Source organism: Papio anubis, chromosome 10 (assembly GCF_008728515.1).
Source record: "Papio anubis isolate 15944 chromosome 10, Panubis1.0, whole genome shotgun sequence".
Taxonomy (NCBI): Eukaryota; Metazoa; Chordata; class Mammalia; order Primates; family Cercopithecidae; genus Papio; species Papio anubis.
The window spans coordinates 97,069,365-97,088,248 of NC_044985.1; the positions used below are offsets into that span (position 1 = coordinate 97,069,365).

Below are 18,884 nucleotides of genomic sequence, written 5' to 3' on the forward strand. Positions count from 1 at the left end.
TCAAGATACTGTTTTTGTTACATATCTCCCTCTACGTGGACATCTGGCTCCTCTAGCTTTTGATTATTTCCTCTCTCTAGGCATTCTAATACTAAGGATTTGGCTTTTTAGATGATAGGTGTACGTTTACTTGCCATTGAAAAGGTCTCGCCAACCCCTGGCAGCAATTTCTGAGAGTTGAGTAAGTTTAAGCCAGTTCTGTGAAGCTAATCAGCTCTGGATGGAGTCCCAAAGTCAACTCTTTCTGAAACTCCAAAATTAAGGACTCTAGACCCTGAAATACGAGGATCACACTAGACTGATGCCCTTATCTGAGATACTGAGGATTGTAATTGAAGTAGCAAGCCTGTAGATAAATATCTTAACCTCTACCATGCTACCTTTAGAAAAAAAGTATTTTTTTAAGAGATGAGGTATTGCTCTGCTACCCAGGCTTGAGTGCAGTGTCATGATCATAGCTCACTGCAGCTTCAAACTCCTGGGCTTGAGCAATCTTCCCACCTCAGCCTCCTGAGTAGCGGGAACTGCAGATGTGCGGCACCATACCCAGCTAATTTTGTTTGTTTGTTTTTGTGTTTGGTAGAGATGGGGGTCTCACTCTGTTATTCAGATTGGTCTTGAACTCCTTCAAGGCATCCTACTGCCTTGGCCTCCCAAAGTGCTGGGATTACAGACATGAGCCAATGTACTAGTTTGCTGTCTTCTTAAGTAACTGTTCTATCTAGTCTTTCACTGCAATAGTAATGTTCACTGATAACTTTAATTAAAATTTAAATTTTCCTTATTTTATTGTATTTTATTTTTTGAGATATCACCCAGGCTGGAGTGCAGTGGCACGATCTCGGCTCACTGCAAGCTCCACCTCCTGGGTTCATGCCATTCTGCTGCCCCAGCCTCCCGAGTAGCTGGGACTATAGGGACCTGCCACCACACCTGGCTAATTTTCTTTTTTTTTTGGTATTTTCAGTACACCGTGCTAGCCAGTGAACCACCGTGCTAGCCAGGATGGTTCACTTTGGCCTCCCAAAGTGCTGGGATTGTAGGCGTGAACCACCGCACCTGGCCCTTCCTTTTTTAAAATTTACTGTATGGTTTTTAACTTTTTTTTTTTAAAGCTAAACATTGTAGTTAAGTAAAACATTTAGAAAGGTGGATGCATAGATTTCTTTTTCTTTTTTAAAACTAGCATTCTCTTAGATACATGTGTTAGCCACTTTTTCTTCTGTTATAAAATGGTACTTCTCTGAAATGTTTGTAGTATTAAGTGAAAAGACATTTCTAAAATCCTTAGTAATTGTTATGAACCCTAATAGTGTATTTCTTATCACTGGAACTTTACGCATGGGTTCTTAGATATTAGAACATACATACCCTATGTATATTCAAATGAAAAGAATACACAACCTGCATATAGACAGACTGAGAACTATGTTACTAAATCCAGAGTGTTGATATTTACCTGTGTGAAAGTCATAGGCTATTTGGAGAGAAAAAAATGTGTTTTGCTCTGTGTCCTTTAGTCAAACGTTAATGTGCAGGTGACTCACCTGTGGATCTTTAAATGAAGAATCTAATTCAGTAAGTCTGGCAAGGGGGCTGAGATTCTGCGTTGCTAAGAAGCTTCCCGGTGCTGCGGGTGCTGCTGGTCCAAGGACTGTAATTGAAGTAGCAAGCCTGTAGATAAATATCTTAATGTTTAGCCTTTATATTTTCAGATAGAAATATCACATGTAGAGCCCATATCTTTGGATCTCCTGGTTTACACCATCAGCTTCATGAGCACTATGAGTCTTATATGCTGAACAGAAGTTATTTTCCAGTGATGAAGGTAGAAGATACGCAATAGCTATCTAGAACAGGAGTGGCCAGTACATTTCTCCACTCTTACCAGTTCTGATGAATTGGTAGTGGCTCCCTGGTATAGGATATTAATGAGAATTCTGAGTCCTCATGAAGACTGTGTGGTAAAAACTGCAGGGAGCAATTGGCAAAAGGGAATGTGACCACAAGCATGCCAGCTACCTTCCATTTTTGTCTGTATTATTCAGTTATTTAAACTGGCCTTCCTAAGAAAGGGACCAAGACTATGGTATTTGCTATTTACAGTATTTTTATTTCAGCTTCATAAGTAAAATGTTGATCATGGAAGATCCAGGCTAGATTTTAGATTGCCTCTGTGTACATTGGCTCGGCAGTGATGGCAACGATTACAAAATGATTTCTGTCTATAGCAGCTTTGGGAAATCATGTAAAATATAATTAGCTATATGTTTCACTCCAGTTCTTTATAAAGATGCTGCTGCTGCTGGCAGTAAACACTACCTACAAATGCAACAGTGGAAGAGACCGGTGTGTAAGGTACTTTGTATGCTGCTCGCATCTGAAAATTGTTCATTGGTTTCTGGCTCTAGTCCATTTGTGGAATGTTACTTGTCTCTCCCTCATACCCGTTGGCACCTCAAGCTCTGCGCCATTAGGCCAACCAAAATGTCTCACTGAGGTTTCTGGCAGTTGTGTTCTCTGTAGTACTATGATGGGCTTAGGGCTCCCTGGCAGTTTCAGTGTGGGTGTTACATTTTCCCATTTTCTGAAAAGATTGACGGTATCAGGATCTGGTGCAGGCTCTGCTAGTGCAGAAACTATGAGATAGTTCACCCATGGTGACCAAATACCAGGGAACTAATTCATGCTATGAAACTCACAAGTGCTACTAAATTCCTTCCAGAGCAAATGGAGATTTGTGAGGAATGGGAACCTCAGTCTGTGTCTAGGTTATGACTAGGAATACAGAACCTGGTCTGAACTTGGATGGTACTGTAGGCTGTGGCTTCAGGGCAGGGAGAAAAGGGGAGCCATGGACACTACCCTAGGCAAGAGCAGTCTAGAAAACCAGGCACAGTATTAAGTGTCAAGTCAAGGCCAAGTGTGCAGATAGGTAAGAACCAGATATGAGGGGAACAGACGGGGCAGAAGAAAATTTTGGGACTGAAATTCACCAGTGTTCTTCGAAGGAATACTAGGCAGTTAGAGGGAAGGGAGTTTTGTAAGGGCTCAAAGGCAGCTTGACGTTAAGAAACTGGTTTTAGGCCAGAATGCTAACTTATTATTTCAGTAGAAAAATAACTTTGCATGAGAACTGTGATTAGCTTAATTGTATGAATGTTTCCTAGAGAGTAGGATCACCTAAGAGATTAAATTACGGATGAGAAAGTTGCTCAGTGAAAGTAGAACCAGAGTATACAGAGTTTTATCATTCTTGACGAATTAACCTTTTCTACTCTGGCAAGATTGCTATACAAAACAATGCTTTCCAAAGTTTTTCACATACAGTACTCCATCACATCCTACTTCACTCTGCCTTTTATGCTGTCCCAAGGGCCAAGGGGATTGATATCTCTACAATGCACTATTCTTTTTGTGAGAACCCAAGAATGTCATTTCTGTCAGGCTTTGGAACGAGATATTGCTGGATATCTGTAGAGAAACTCATCTGTTTTCATTGGGTCGATACAGAGATAGTGTCTGATTCCATGTCCCTTTTTACCCTGGTTACTGGGAAGCTTAGAGTCAAATCTGGGGGTTATTTTTAAACAATCTTATGAGACCTATGGTATGTGCTGCATCTTAATCTTATTTCTATAATACTGTTTTCTTTTCTCCTCCAAATTTCACATTCATTAATTGTCACATTTTGTATAGTGTGTATATTTGCAAACTGCTACAGAATCACTTTAGGATCAGTTTGTGCACCTGTCTCTATTGCCAGCTAGCTAGCCAGGTAAACAGATGCATACAAACGTAAGTGTCAAAGTACATTTATGTCTTTAATAACATTGTGACATTTAAACTGAGTTGCCTTTGGGAAATTTTAAGTATAAATTATATTGTGGAAACATAAAAATCAATCAAAGTATGTATTTTCCTAGTTTGATTGTTTTGTCCACTACCTGACGTATTGTCTCATCAATCTCTTGCCCTTGGTTAGATTTCGTTTTGAGTCTGTAGTCGGTAGCTCTTTTCTGCTTCTCTTTCCTCTGGGGGTCTTCAAATTAAGCTATTTATGTGATTTAATTTACCTGTTATTAATGTAATACTTGAGAGTTTTTGGAAAAAAAATAGGTGAGTTCATTACCTAGGATATTTGTAAAAACATATTGTGTATTCCTATTGTCTCATTGTAGAAACAGTACGATGTAGCAGCAAATTTATGGCATTTGTATCTCAGGAATTTATCTTTGTCATTCACAGCTATGTGATCTTGGGCAAATCTTTTAATCTCTGATACAGTTTCTTCATTTTTAATTTAGAGATGATTGTATTTGTGCCATTTGACCTCATTGGGTTGTTGTGAGAATAAATATAGTTTTGGTCCATGTGAAAATACTTTTAAGCTTTGTAAAATGGTATTTATGTTTTCTCTTAATTTTTTTTGATTGTGAGAAAGTAATACATTTAGGTGATAAAAAGCCATTGTCCAGAGTGTTTGCTGGGTAGGAGTATATAAGTGTTGTTTGATATTTTTTATGCTTTGAGGAAAAATCACTTTTTTTCTACTGTATATTGCCATGTGACATCTTCCTCATATAATCTTATCAGTAGTTGGCTTATTTACAACTTTAAAGTCTATCCAGAAGATTTTAGAATATTCTTTTTGAAATTATTGTAATGTGTACATGGTGAAGGATGGCATTGCTTTTCTGAAGACATACAAATGACTGTATACAAAATTACTTTCTAGGAACTGTCTCTCAGAAGGGGTCATGCTTTTTCATAGAAAAGAGGCCAACTTCCTCTAGCTGAACCTTCGGAAATTTTATCTTATATAAAACAATCAAATATATCAATCTATAACTGGAGGGAAATTTAAAATGTCTTTTATTCATTTTAATATATGGGGGAACAGCGGCATGAGAAACGTAAGAGATTTTTTTTTCCATAGATACTCTTTCCAGAGTGAGAAAAGAAATGACAACAAACACTTGTATATCATTTACTATAAGCCAGACACTAATCTAAATGCTTTACATATATTGACTCTTTTAACACTCAGAATATGGAAGGAAGCCAGTCTCTAAAATAAAATGACACCTTGATATGGTTTGGATCTGTGTCCCCACCCATATCTCACCTTGAATTGTAATAATCCCTATATGTCAAGGGCAGGACCTCGTAGAGGTAATTGGATCATAGGACCAGTTTCCTCCATGTTGCTCTCCTGATAATGAGTGAGTCTCATGAGATCTCATGGTTTTATAAGTGTCTGGCATTTCCCCTGCTTGCACTCATTCTCTCTCTCATGGCGCCCTGTGAAGAAGTGCCTTCCGCCATGATTGTAAGTTTCCTGAGGTATCCCCAGCCATGCAGAACTATGAGTCAATTAATCCTCTTTTCTTTATAAATTACCCAGTCTTGCGTATTTCTTCATAGCAGTGTGAGAATGAACTAATACGCATCCAGTGAGCCCCACCTCCTAATATTCATGCTCTTGTGTAATCCTCACACATTGAATAGGCATGACCCATGTAACCAGTAGGATAATGAAGAAATGATGTGTGACGCCGGGCGCGGTGGCTCAAGCCTGTAATCCCAGCACTTTGGGAGGCCGAGGCGGGTGGATCACAAGGTCAGGAGATCGAGACCATCCTGGCTAACACGGTGAAACCCCGTCTCTACTAAAAATACAAAAAACTAGCCGGGCGAGGTGGCGGGCGCCTGTAGTCCCAGCTACTCGGAGGCTGAGGCAGGAGAATGGCGTGAACCCGGGGGGCGGAGCTTGCAGTGAGCCGAGATCGCGCCACTGCACTCCAGCCTGGGTGACACAGCGCGAGACTCCGTCTCAAAAAAAAAAAAAGAAATGATGTGTGACTTCTGATCTTTGGTCAGAAAAGCTATTGTGGCATCCACATTGTTTTATTGGACTGCTTTTTCTGGGGATAGTTAGCCCACCATATCTTGAGGATGCTCATGTAGCCTGTGGAGAGATCCACATGGGGAGGAACTGAGGTCTTCTGGGAAACTAGTACTATGTCAGTGAGCTGCCATGGAAATGGATCCTGCTGCCTCATCTCAGCCTTCAGATGACCCTAATCCTGCTGTCATTTTGACTGTGACATGAGAGACCCCAAGTCAGATTCCACGAGCTAAACCATTAGTGAGTTCTTGACCCAGAGAAACTACAGTATAATAAATGCGTGTTGTTCCTTTTTCAGCATTATTGACATGTAATTGACAAAATTACATATATTCAAGGTGTACAACGTATTTTGATTTACATATACATTGTGAAATAATTACCACACCCAAGCTAATTGACCTGTTCACCTCGTATAGCTACCTTTTCCTTTTTTATATTACTTGTGGTGAGAATATTTAAGATCTACTCTCTTTACAGATTTTAAGTGCACACTACATTATTATTAGCCATAGTTAGTGTGCTATATATTAGGTCTCCATAAATTCTTCATCTTATAATGAATGTTTGTGCAACCTTGACGAACATCCCCATTCTCCCTACCGTTTGTTCATTGGTAACTCCCCTTCTAATTTTTCCGTGGAGTTGGAATTTTTTTTTAGAGTCCACATGTAAGTGAGATTATGCAGTATTTGTCTTTCTGTATCTAACATTTCACTTAGCATGACCTTCAGGTTCAGTATCTGGAGTAGGGTGTTAAATAAGAAGTAACAGTGGCATTGGAACTGGGGATTAGGGAGATGTTGGAAATACGTTGTTAGTGAAAGATAAAATACCTCGAACAGATTTCTAGTAGAAGCCTTATGTTCTTTAAAGAGGCTGATGGCAAGGAATTAGAGAGTGAGGCAAATACTATTAGAAGCTGTTCTACAGTAATAGATAATAAAGGAGATATTTTTACTCCTTGTAGGATTTAATATGGATGAATTAAGGTTATGGAATAGACTGAAGTATGCAACTATTTTTGTGTGGTTGTTGTTTAATCATTTAGCTATTTTTGAGCCTAATTACTTTTCGCTATGTTATTAGGAGAGGCACTTACTCATGTTTGACAATAAAATATTGACCTTTTGACAGATACTTCGTGTCTGAGGGTTGGTCATAATGGAATGGGGCTTAAGTGTCTCCTGCAAGTGATAGGGATAAGAAATACAGGGGAGAATGATTACTTGTGATGGAGCTTAGTAGCAATAATACATTTATAGGTTTAGATCTCTAAGGAAAATATTTGGCAAGCACTTTATGTATTTATGTAGCACCAAAAACCCACACAGAACATGGAGAAGCAATGGGTTCTTTTAGTTCCTAGCTGTGGAACCTTATGCCTCTGATTCTTGATTTGTAAAATAGAGTTATAGTTCCAGCCTCATAGACAGGATGAGGATGAAATTAGTTAATACATGGAAAACTCTTAGAACAGTTCCTGTCTCCTATTAAATACTGTGTAAGCGTTATCTATTCTTGTTACAAACAACAGAAGTTGTTATATACCCCTTCAGCTAACGCTTGGTTAGCATAATACCAGAGACATTTTATAATCAGCAGCAAAATGAAAAATAGGCTAATCCTCTCTTTGATTTTCATAACCACTGTCGTGCATTAAAGTGTTTAATTCATACATTTTAAACTTGGCATAACCAAGTCAGTGTAATAAAAAAAAAATGTAAACCTAACAACAACGACAACAACAACAAGCATTGATGGTGTGCGCTATGATTTAACATAAAATATTGTCTTGAAGTTTTCATATGTAATTAGAGTAACTTACAATTTTTGAAAGTCTTAAAGCAATTCTCATAGAATTATTTTATGTTAGAATCATTTCCATTGATATTTAATTTCTTCAGTATTTATGAAATTTTGAATTATGATGGCTGTATACTTTATATTCACTTAAAAATTAAGTTATCTTTCCTATAAAGATAATTTAAAAATGGAGATATATGGAAAAGTTAAATTTTATTGATAAAAATATTGATATGTGTTCTTTACTTAAATATTGGTGTGCATTTGTTTTGTTCATTCACAATACTTTAAACCAAATAAAGTCGCATTTTATTCACGTACTGTGAATGGTTAACTCAGGAGCTCTGGAAAATTCATTGTGGTTTAGATTGAATTTGAAAAATTTACTGTTTTTTCTTATTTCTTTCTAATTCACGCTACCTTATGATATTATATGTATTTTCATAAGCCTTGATAGAATCAAGTTGAAAATCATTAGATAGATAGAAAACAGTCAGACAGACAGATAGAAATGTAGGTTTTCATGGATTTGAGTTGTAAAAAATAATGAAGTATTTTGTTTTAAAATATCTAGATTTATAGGCTATATGAGGAAGACAAATTTTTTGGAGATTAAATTACATATATTTACCAACTTCCTGGTGAGATAGTTGAATCCAATACTATATTTGAAGGTCAAATCAATTTTTGTGTAATAATTTTATTCTATATTTTTTGAGATTAAAACTTGACAAGATATTCAGAGGTCACCATAACTGAAACGTCTGAAGATGACTATGAATATGAAGAGGTAACATGTTAATTTTAGGTGTTTATTCTGTAAATTTTTTGCAGTCATTCTCATGAAGTGCTCATTTTATTTTCTGAAACAGGTAAGAACCATTTTTTTTTTTGTTAAGAGATACTAGTTTTTCAACTGAATTTAGCTTGTATCAGCTGATTAAGAATGAGATGTGAAAATTCTATTTAAACATTTAAATTGGATAATATATCTGATTTTTTTGATTTTCCTGTTAATTGTCCTTCAGGTTCAGCTCCTTATTGCCTGTAGATTCCTACCATAAACTGTTATCTCTGTTCAGGAGGCACTTCCTTCCTGTCATCCAGTTTGCTCTTGTCAAGGATTCCTAGATTCCCACTGCCCAGTTGGAGCTCAGGCCTTATGCATCCCTTCAGCTTAACTGTACTTCTGTCTAATGTGGTTCCTATCTCAAAGCTTTCCTTTAATTCTTTGTTCCCGAGACCTATCATTACTTTGGACACTTGGAGGATAAAATCACTGGTAGATGACAGAGGCTGTGAATGAAACTGTGTGGAAATAAGCCTGGCGAGCCTGGGTGAGCAAGAGATGGAATGAAGATTGGAGACAGGCTTATTACTGGTGAAATGGAGATTGTATGTACCACATGAAGTTCCTGGTTGAGTTAATAAATGTAAAGGGCCTAAACCAGTGATCAGTACATAAGAAGCTTGTGTTAAGTCTTAACTGTCATTAATATAATTACAATCCATCACATCCTTTCAAGATTTTAATGCTCAGTGAGTTTTATTTTTTAATAAACCAGAGATTTTCAGTTGCTAGTAGTTATGAAAAAGTGATGGCGGAGGGCACTTGGGATGGGGAGAGAATGGTGATATTTAGATAGCCTTATTATTTTTTCAGCAGAATTATTAGATTGTATTTTCTATTATAGATAAAAGCAGTTGCCCACAAACTAACCTTGAATTTATTAGAAGTGACACTTATTGACATTTACAAGGAAGTCAGAAGAAAGCAGTTATTCATTTTTCATGGATCTTCAGAATGACATGGTGTTTTACATAAAGTATTTCTTTGATCCTTTGATTTGTGAAGAAAAATTATTTCTAAAGTGAAATAAAATATTTTATATTTCTGCTCACTTTTCCTATCCTTCTCTTCCTCTGTGAACTAGATACCAGATGATAATTTTAGCATCCCAGAAGGTGAAGAAGATCTGGCAAAAGCAATTCAGATGGCCCAAGAACAGGCTACAGATACTGAAATTTTGGTGAGAATTTGAACACTAGCGTAGTCTATAGTTTAGCAGTATGAAGTTTGGAAAGTTTTTTAAATGTAAATACTTACCAGTCCTAGGTTGTATCATTTTCATTTCTGTATATTTGTGATCAAGCCTTCACTTTAAGATAAGCAGTCATATTTACTCTTTTTTGGATTGCCATTCTCCACATCATGGTCACTCTTGCATGACTTTGTATCAAGTGACACCTTCTCTCCGAACTCTGATTAATCTCACTGGAGGATAAACCAAGAATTTTTAACATTTATGTTTAGAATTTAGTATCATATACAAGTTCTACAGTCTGTTTTGTAAACATTTTGTGTTTTTTTTAAATGAAAGTATTAATCTTACAAGGAATACTTATATTATGACTTTTTCTTGCGAGGCTTATGAACTAATTATGTTAAAGAATGTGGTGGGGGATGTCTTTTGATTATAATACAATGAGCTAAAAGTGCGTAAAACTGATGGCATTCCTCTAAAATTGAAAACTCATTAAAATTTTGAACCATTTAATATGATGGCAAAAATATTTTTTTTAATGTTTTATTTTGTACAACATTAAGAAGGATGCTTGCTTTCAGTGATTAACCCCTTTACTACTGAGAAATGTGAAGGAATTTGTGAAACTCCTTTTTGGTTGCAGATTTGCCTTCCTTAGTGTGGAATTGTATGTGAGACTTTACTGCAGATTATACCATGTCATTCTTTCCATATTCTGTAGACTTCTTCAATCTAGAAGTCCAATAACTCCTTTTCAAAATGTCTGTCCACTCAAAATTGGAATAAAAGCTCTAGAGGAAGATTTTTTCAGGCCAGAATTAATTGCATTCTGTTGTAAATGGAGGGCTACAGCTCACAGTAAATGATGTTCTCTAATGCATCCCATGGACATAGCTTCTTCTTGGTAGACACAAAGTGAAGTCTATTACATAGACTTATTAGTCTGTTGGATATCTCAAAGCAATAATTTGTAGGAATAGTTTTAAAATGTAGGAATAGCATTTTCAGTGACGTGCAACTGATATGTTTATTCACTTCTCATCATCCTCTTGCTTCACATCACTAAGGATTTTGACAAATTCTTTATGTACTGCTCATTTGTATTGGTATTTGGTAAAGTACATATGGCTAATACAGAGCTTTGCACATAGTTGGCACTAAATAAATAGCAGTTAAATAAGAGAATGAATAAATGAATCATTGAATGAAAAAACTATGAACAAAACTGTAATTGCTTCTTTCGGCTATCATGCTCGAAAGTGTTTATAGTGCAAAGATAAATCAGAGGGCAGTTGAGGAAGAAATCCATTGTAGTAGCTGTTGTATCTTCTGAGCCAAATATCAGTAATTCCTCTTTTATCAATTTATTGGAAGCTTTTCTTTATCATAACCTCACATGAGTTAACATTCTTGATTTCTGGAATGCCTATAGCTGATTGACTCTCATTTAGCTTCTTTTTGCCTCACTTTACAAAATTCTTTGGAGGAACAGTATTATGCTGAAAATTCACAGAAGTTGTCCTTAAGCTGTTAAAATTAAATATGGATTTATTTTGTCATAAGCATATGTTATATTTTTTAATTTGCTTTTTATTTCTAAATATTTTAATCTTCAGCAATTTGAATTGTGCTATGGACTTTCTGTTTTAAAGAATACTTATTGCTTGTTTAAGCAGTTTTTTGTTCTGATCTTATATATATTCATAAACAAGATATATTTTCTTCTATGTTAAAGGATACAGTAATCTCTATGTACAGACCTCTTAAAATTTTCATTGAAGATTGCAAGTAAAAGATTATGATACTATTAGGAAAGTTAAGTTGAAATAATGTAAATTGTCTTATTTGTTAAAATATTAACAAAAATGACTTATTGAATAGTTGACATTTAAATAAGTTCTTATGATTTCCTTTTTTTTTTTTTTTTTTGAGATGGAGTCTCGCTCTGTCGCCCTGCTGGAGTAGTCCAGTGGTGCAGTCTTGGCTCACTGCAAGCTCCGCTTCCCGAGTAGCTGGGACTACAGGTGCCCACCACCACGCCCAGCTAAATTTTTTTTGTATTTTTGGTAGAGACGGGGTTTCACTGTGTTAGCCAGGATGGTCTCGATCTCCTGACCTTGTGATCTGCCTGCCTTCGCCTCCCAAAGTACTGGGATTACGGGCGTGAGCCACCGCGCTGGGCCAAGTTCTTATGATTTCCTTTAAACATGGGTAGTATAGATTAAATATTTGAGAACTGATTGCATGGTTTGCTTTATAAATTTTAAATCATGTATTTGATACTATCCGTTTTCTTGGTAGGTTCAGTGATCTGAATTCTGAATTAAATGTATTTTCATTATATTTAAAGTTATTCTTGAAAAATATTGAGAAGATAGGAAATGTTATTAATCTGTAACAATTGTGTAGTTTGGTTATACTATCAGTTGTTTCTTGAAATTGAAGCATTTTACAAGTATGAATACAAGTAAAGATAGGACTATGTATATGTTCCTCAGATTGTGTCTGTGTGTCTGTGTGTATTAGGGATATTTGTATGTAAATATATGAAAAGAAAGGTCCACTTACGTTTAAGCTGGGTCTCCCCTTCTAGACTCTGAGCCTTTTTATAAGTGTATTTTTGCCATTTTTTTTGGATAATTCTTTAGCCTCTTTGGTTATTGATATTTTATTCTGTTAATTTTGAAGGTGCAGTCTCAGAGGTCCTTTATACTGCTATAATTCCGTAATGACTTCTAATTTTTATAAATGTAGAATTTTGATCTTTATGACAGTAGCAAGACACACAAGTCGTATAATTGTTCAATTCCCTGATGCTTTTCCTCCTCCTGCTGCCCCTTTTCCTCCTCTTCCTTCTCTTTTTCCCCCTCCTCCTTTTCTTCCTCTTCTTCCTCCTCTGAGAATTTAAGTAGAATTTATGGAATTTCTTTGGAATACTTAACTAGTTTTGGAGAAGACTAATTGATGACTAACCCAAGTGATAATGTTCTTTACCATATGTATCAATAGTTCTCAAAGTATGTGGGAGATCTTTTGGGGTCCCCAGGACCCCTTTTAGGGAGTTTATGTTGTCTTTCATTTTCCAACTACTCACCTGCTGGAGGATTCTCTTCATATAGCTCAACTGAGACAACATACCACAACAGGTGAAATGCAGAAACAAATATGGGGATCTAGCTGTTCCTCTAGACATTAAAAAGATTTGTAAAAATTTGTAACAGTGCCACTCTTCTCATTAGTTCTTTTTCTGTTTTGGAAAATGTAGTTTTTATTTAAAAAATTCTGTCTATGTTATCTGTGTAGAAGTTTTGTTATAGTTAAAGTAAATAAATGAATATTTTAAAATTTAATATCTAATATGTAATTCTTGATAGGTATAACTCAGATAAATAAGTGCTGTCTGGAGTACTCAGTAATTTTTAATAGTATAAAAGTGTTGTGAGAACATAAAGTTTGAGACATTTTATAGATTTCTATTCTCAGAAATTTTCAAATATGTTAAGAATTAATATAAAATGTTTTCTTGCTATTATGTTAATATACCAAAATATAGTCTAGGATTAGTAAATTTGTATTCCTTTTATTTTGATCTTAATCTCACAAGGGATTAATATTAGGTTGGTGCAAAAGTAATTGCGGTTTTACCATTACTTTTAACGAAAAAAAACCACAATTACTTTTGCACCAACCTATACCATTATGTTAACTCTCACATATCATAATGTTAATGGATTGAATTTTGAAACAATTTTCATTACTTTTATAGACTCAATTACTAGGTCCCAAGAAAAAGAGCTGTTTGTCATTATTGAATTCGCATTCTCTTCATGTACACACTTAATTTTAGTTAGAGACCCAGGCTCCTTGTACTCAAAGCCAGGTCTGCAGATTATCCAAGCCAATATATTTGACTTAATGTGAATTAAGGAGTTGATGAAATGAAGCCCCAAATAAGGTAACATTTAAGTTTTAAGACCACTTGGATTTCATTGTTTATTTTTTTGGGTCTCACTGGTCAACTAAAATTGTGAAAGGAACTCACATTAAAACAGTTCAAAATTTGTCAAGATACTTGATTTTAATATGTGGTTTAGCACTTCTTGCAATTCAACATTTAATTAGTTCTTAAGTCTGGAAAGTTTTATGTCCTCAACATCTTTCATATCCTTCTCTTTACCTTCATCCTCACTTAGTCTACCTTAAAGCTACCTTCTTTCTTCTCTCATCTGAACTACTGCATGCTGCTGGTACTATGCTTCCTTCTATTCCCACCTAAAAGATGTGTCTAATGCAAATTTCAATTTATCTCCCCTCTCCGTAAATTCACATTAAGACACATTGGGTGTCTACCCTTCCACCTACCTTTGCTTTCTTGATATGCTTCCTGTTTAGCTTTTCCATTTTATCTTTGGTCCTTTCTCCATAAGACCCTGAGCCTTAATGGATTGAATCGTCACCCTTGTTTTTGCCTCAGATGTTTTATTGCCTTGAATATTGGTTTATCTTTCTTTATCTGTTGTATTTCCTCATTGTCTGTAAAGTTCAACCTAACAGTCTCCTTAACAAAGCCTTCATTCACCTATCTAAGGCAAGGGAAATACTCTTCTCCATTGTGTATCACGTCACCTAGCAGATTTCTATTGTTGCAATCATAACACACTATAGAAACCTCTCTGTTAGGAAATGTCAGCTTTAGAATGTTCATAGACAAAATGAAGCTATGTGCTAGAGCTACCATTATTTGTCCTCAACAGATTTTTGGGTCACATGTGACTAGAGTAATGTTTGATCATTCAGCAGTTTGCAAAGTGAGACCATGTTTTGCTAGTTTGTAGATTGCTTACTTTTTTGTGCTTATTTTGTGGTGTTTCGTTAACCTTGTAATTAAGTTAAAAGCCATAATGAGAGTTGTATATAATGTGTAATAGGGATAAAAGTGCAACTTAAGTTTCTTACACATACATAATGGTTGCATGTATGATATCTGTGGATACATAAGTAGAATTCTGTCATCAAAATTTGTAACAAAAGAGCTTCTGTATTATAATGTTTTGTTTTTACTAAATGAGCCTTTCAGTTTCTCGAGACAGAACTGTGTCTCATTCATATTTAATTCCCAGCATCTTTCATGGTACATGGGAGATGTCATGGTACATGGGAGATGCGTAGTATTGACATTTTGGCAATATTGATTCTTCTAATCCATGAACATGGACTGTGTTTCCATTTTGTTGTTTGTTTTTCAATTTCTTTCATCAGTATATTATAGCTTTCATTGTAGAGATATCTCACTTGATTGGTTAAGTTAACTCTTAGGTATTTTATTTGTAGCTATTTGTAAATGTGATTTCTTTCTTCATTTCTTTATCAGATTGTTAACTGTTGGCATGTAGAAATGCTACTGATTTTGGTATGCTGATTTCGTATTCTGCAGCTTTACTAAATTTATCAGTCCTAATTGTTTTTTTGGTGAATACTTTAGGTTTTTTTCCAGTATAATATCATAGCACTTGCAAACAAGGATAATTTGACTTCTTCCTTTCTGATTTGGATGCCCTTTATTTCCTTCTTTTGTCAGATTACTCTACCTAGGACTTCCAGTACTATGTTGAGTAATAGTGGTGACAATGGGCATCCTTGTTATGTTTCAGATCTTGAAGGAAAGGCTTTCAGGTTTTCCCCATTCAGTGTGATACTAGCTGTGGGTCTGTCATATATGGCTTTTACTGTGTTGAGGTATGTTTCTTCTACCTTCATGTTTTTTGAGGGTTTCTATCATGAAGAGATGTTGAATTTTATTAAATGCTTTTTTCAGCATCAATTGAAAGGATAATAATGATTTTTGATGTTCATTCTTTTGTTATAATGTATCACATTGATAGAGTTGAGTAAGTTGAACCATCCTTGCATTCCAAGGATGGATCCCACTTGGTCATGATGAATGACCTTTTTAATGTGTTGTTGAATTAAATTGGCTAATATGGTGTTGAGGATTTTTGCATCTGTGTTCATCAGGAATATTGGCCTGTAGTTTTCTTTTATTCACATGTCTTTGGCCTTGATATCAGGGTAATACTTGCCTCATAGCATGAGCTTTGAATAATTCCCTTTTCTTCTGTTTTTTAGAATAGTTTGAGTGGGGGTGGAATTAGTTCTTTTTTAAATGTTTGATACAATTCAGCAGTGAAGCCATTGTGTCCTGAGCTTTCCTTTGCTGGGAGTGTTTTTATTATGGCATCAATCTTGTTACTTGTTATTGGTCTGTTTGGCTTTTGGATTTCTTCATGTTACAACTTTGGTAGGTTGTATGTGTCCAGGAATTTATCCATTTCTTCTAGGCTTTCCAATTTACTGGCATGTAGTTGCTCATTGTAGCCTCCAATGATCCTTGAAAATTTCTTTGGTATTGGTTGTGATGTCTCCTTTTTCCTCTTAATTGTATTTATTTGAGTCTACTTAAAAAAAATTTTTTTTGGCTAATGTTTTGTCAATTTTGTTTATCTTTTCAAAAAACCAACATGCGTTTTATTGATCTTTTGTATTGTTCATTTTAATTTCATTTATTTCTGCTCTGATGTTTACTATTTTTCTTATATTTATTAGGTTTTATTTACTCTTGCTTTGCTAGTTCTTTAAAATGACTCATTAGGTAATTTATTTAAAGTTTTTGTTTATTATTGATATAGGCACTTGTAGAGAGCCAGCAAAGGGATCATGACAAACTCAACATTCCAGTGGGGAGGGTATTTGATCAAACAACAAACTATTTGTCATGAATGCAGGATATGGGCAAACTTGTGACTGTGCCTACCACCAGAAGGTTTGCTGAAAGCAATCACTCCCTGGCGCTGTGCTCCTTGAGGTTATCTACTGGGACATCTAGAGCCTATTGTTTGAAGAATGCAACCTTGTAAGCCTGCTGTAAATCAGACTGCTGACCGACAGTCACCCGACAGTCACCCCTTCTTCTCACTATCTCTTTTACCTAATAAATATGGAGGACTGAAAAAGCTCAGGGCCCTTGTTCACTGGAAGCAAGGAGGCCCCGACCCTTCTTCCAAATATACTCTTTTGTCTTTTTCTTTATTCCTGTGTTCATCATCCTTTGTTCAGTCCCCCAAGGTCCATGCAGGTGGCAAAGTGGCGCCCATACAGGGACTTGAGGACATTGGCAGGCACTTTATGGCTAAAAAATTACCTGTTAATACTGCTTTCACTGTATTTCATAGGTTTTGGTATGTTGTGTTTCCACCATCATTTGTTTCAATAAATTTTTCTATTTCCTCTTTGCTTTTCTCATTCAGGAGCATGTTTAATTTCCATGTGTTTGTGTAGTTTCCAAAATTCCTCCTGTTACTGATTTTTAAATTTGTTTTATTGTAGTTAGAGACGATACTTGACATAATTTCAGGGTTTTAAAATTTTTTTATTTTTTAAGATTTGTTTTGTGGCCCGATATGCCAGGCCATATATATCCCAAGGATAGAGATAGTCTGTTCTTGAGAATGATGCATGTGATAAGGAGAAGAATGTGTATTCTGCAGTCACTGGAAGAAATGTTGTGTGAAATAGCTATTTCGTTCATTTGGTCTGTAGTGCAGATTAAGTCTGATGTGTCTTTGATGATTTTCTGTCTTGATGATCTGTCCAATGCTGAAAATGGGGTCTTCAAATTTCCAGCTATTATTGTATTGAGGTTCATCTCTCTCTCTTTGGCTCTAATAGTATTTGCTTTATATATCTGGATGCTCCACAGTTGGGTGCATATATATTTACAACTGTTATAATTTCTTGCTGAATTGGCCCCTTTATCATTACATAATGACTTTCTTGTCTCTTTTTGTAGTTTTTGTCTGAAATCTCTTTTGTCCAATATAAGTATAGCTACTCCTGCCCCTTTTTGGTTTTCATTTGCATGGAATATCTTTTCCGTTCCTTTATTTTCAATTGCTTATTTTCAGTTTTAGAGGTGCAGTGTGTTTCTTGTAGACAACAGATCATTAGGTCTTAATTTTTCATCCATTCAGTCACTCTATGTCTTTTTATTGGAGGTGGTTTTAGTCCATTTATATTCAGTGTTATTACTGATAAGTAAGGAGGAAGCACCTGCCATTTTGTTGCTTGTTTTCTGGTTGTTCTGTGGTCTTCTCTTTCTTCTTAATTCCTGTCTTCCATTTAGTGAAGATTATTGGTGGTATGATTCAATTTCTTGCTTTTTATTTTTTGTGTATCTGTTGTATGTTTTTTGATTTGAGGTTACCGTGAAGCTTGCAAATACTATTTGATAACTCATTATTTTAAGCTGATGACAACTTAGCATTTATTACATAAACAAACAAAAAAAGCAAAGAGAAAACTACTGAAAAGTCTCCACTTTAACTTAATCCTTCTGCTTTTTAAGGTTTTATTATTTCTATTTATATCTTATTGCACTACCTATATTTCGATGTTGTTGTACTTTTTATTTGATCAGTTCACCTTTTAGTCTCTCTATTAAGGTATGAGTAGTTTACATACCACCATTACAGTGTTATAATGTTCTGTGTTTGTGTGCTTACTATTACCAGTGAGTTTTGTACCTTCAGATGCTTTTTTCTTGTTCATTAACATCTTTTTCTTCCAAACTGAAGAACTCCCTTTAGTATTTCTTGTAGGACAGGTCTGGTGTTGATAAAATCCCTTCCCTTTTGTTTGCCTGGGAGAATCTTTATTTTTCCTTCATGGATATTTGAGGTTTGAAGGATAATTTCACTGGATATACTATTTTACGATACAAGTTTTTTTTTTTCCATCATAACTTTAAACATGCCATACCATTGTCTCCTATCCTGTAAAGTTTCCACTGAAAAGTCTGCTGTCAGACATATTGGAGCTATATATGTTGTTTCTTTTCTCTTGCTGCTTTTAAGATCCTTTCTTTATTAGTGACCTTTGGGAATTTGATTATTAAATGCTTTGAAGTAGTCTTCTTTGGATTAAATCTGCTTGGTTTTCTATAATCTTCTTGTACTTGAATACTGATATCTTTTCTAGGTTTGGTATGTTCTCTGATGTTATCCCTTTGAATAAACTTTCTACCCCTATGTCTTTCTCTACCTCCTGTTTGCCTCCTGTTAACCTCC

General features: G+C 35.4%; 1 protein-coding gene across 8 annotated transcripts in view; it reads left to right on the forward strand.

Annotated features, from left to right (window-relative positions):
• The window catches only part of SPAG16 (sperm associated antigen 16), a 1,155,561-nt gene that overhangs the window by 10,393 nt on the left and 1,126,284 nt on the right, over positions 1 to 18,884 (forward strand). For 5 of the 8 annotated variants that reach the window (XM_017946898.3, XM_017946897.3, XM_021924410.2 and 2 more), the window contains exons 2-3: positions 8,461 to 8,507; positions 9,652 to 9,747. In XM_017946898.3, coding sequence (XP_017802387.1) covers positions 8,461 to 8,507; positions 9,652 to 9,747 — 143 coding nt within the window. Of the gene's footprint in view, positions 1 to 8,460; positions 9,113 to 9,651; positions 9,748 to 18,884 lie in introns of all 8 variants that reach the window. The other 3 variants (XM_009182992.4, XM_009182993.4, XM_021924411.2) reach the window with 3 other exon arrangements.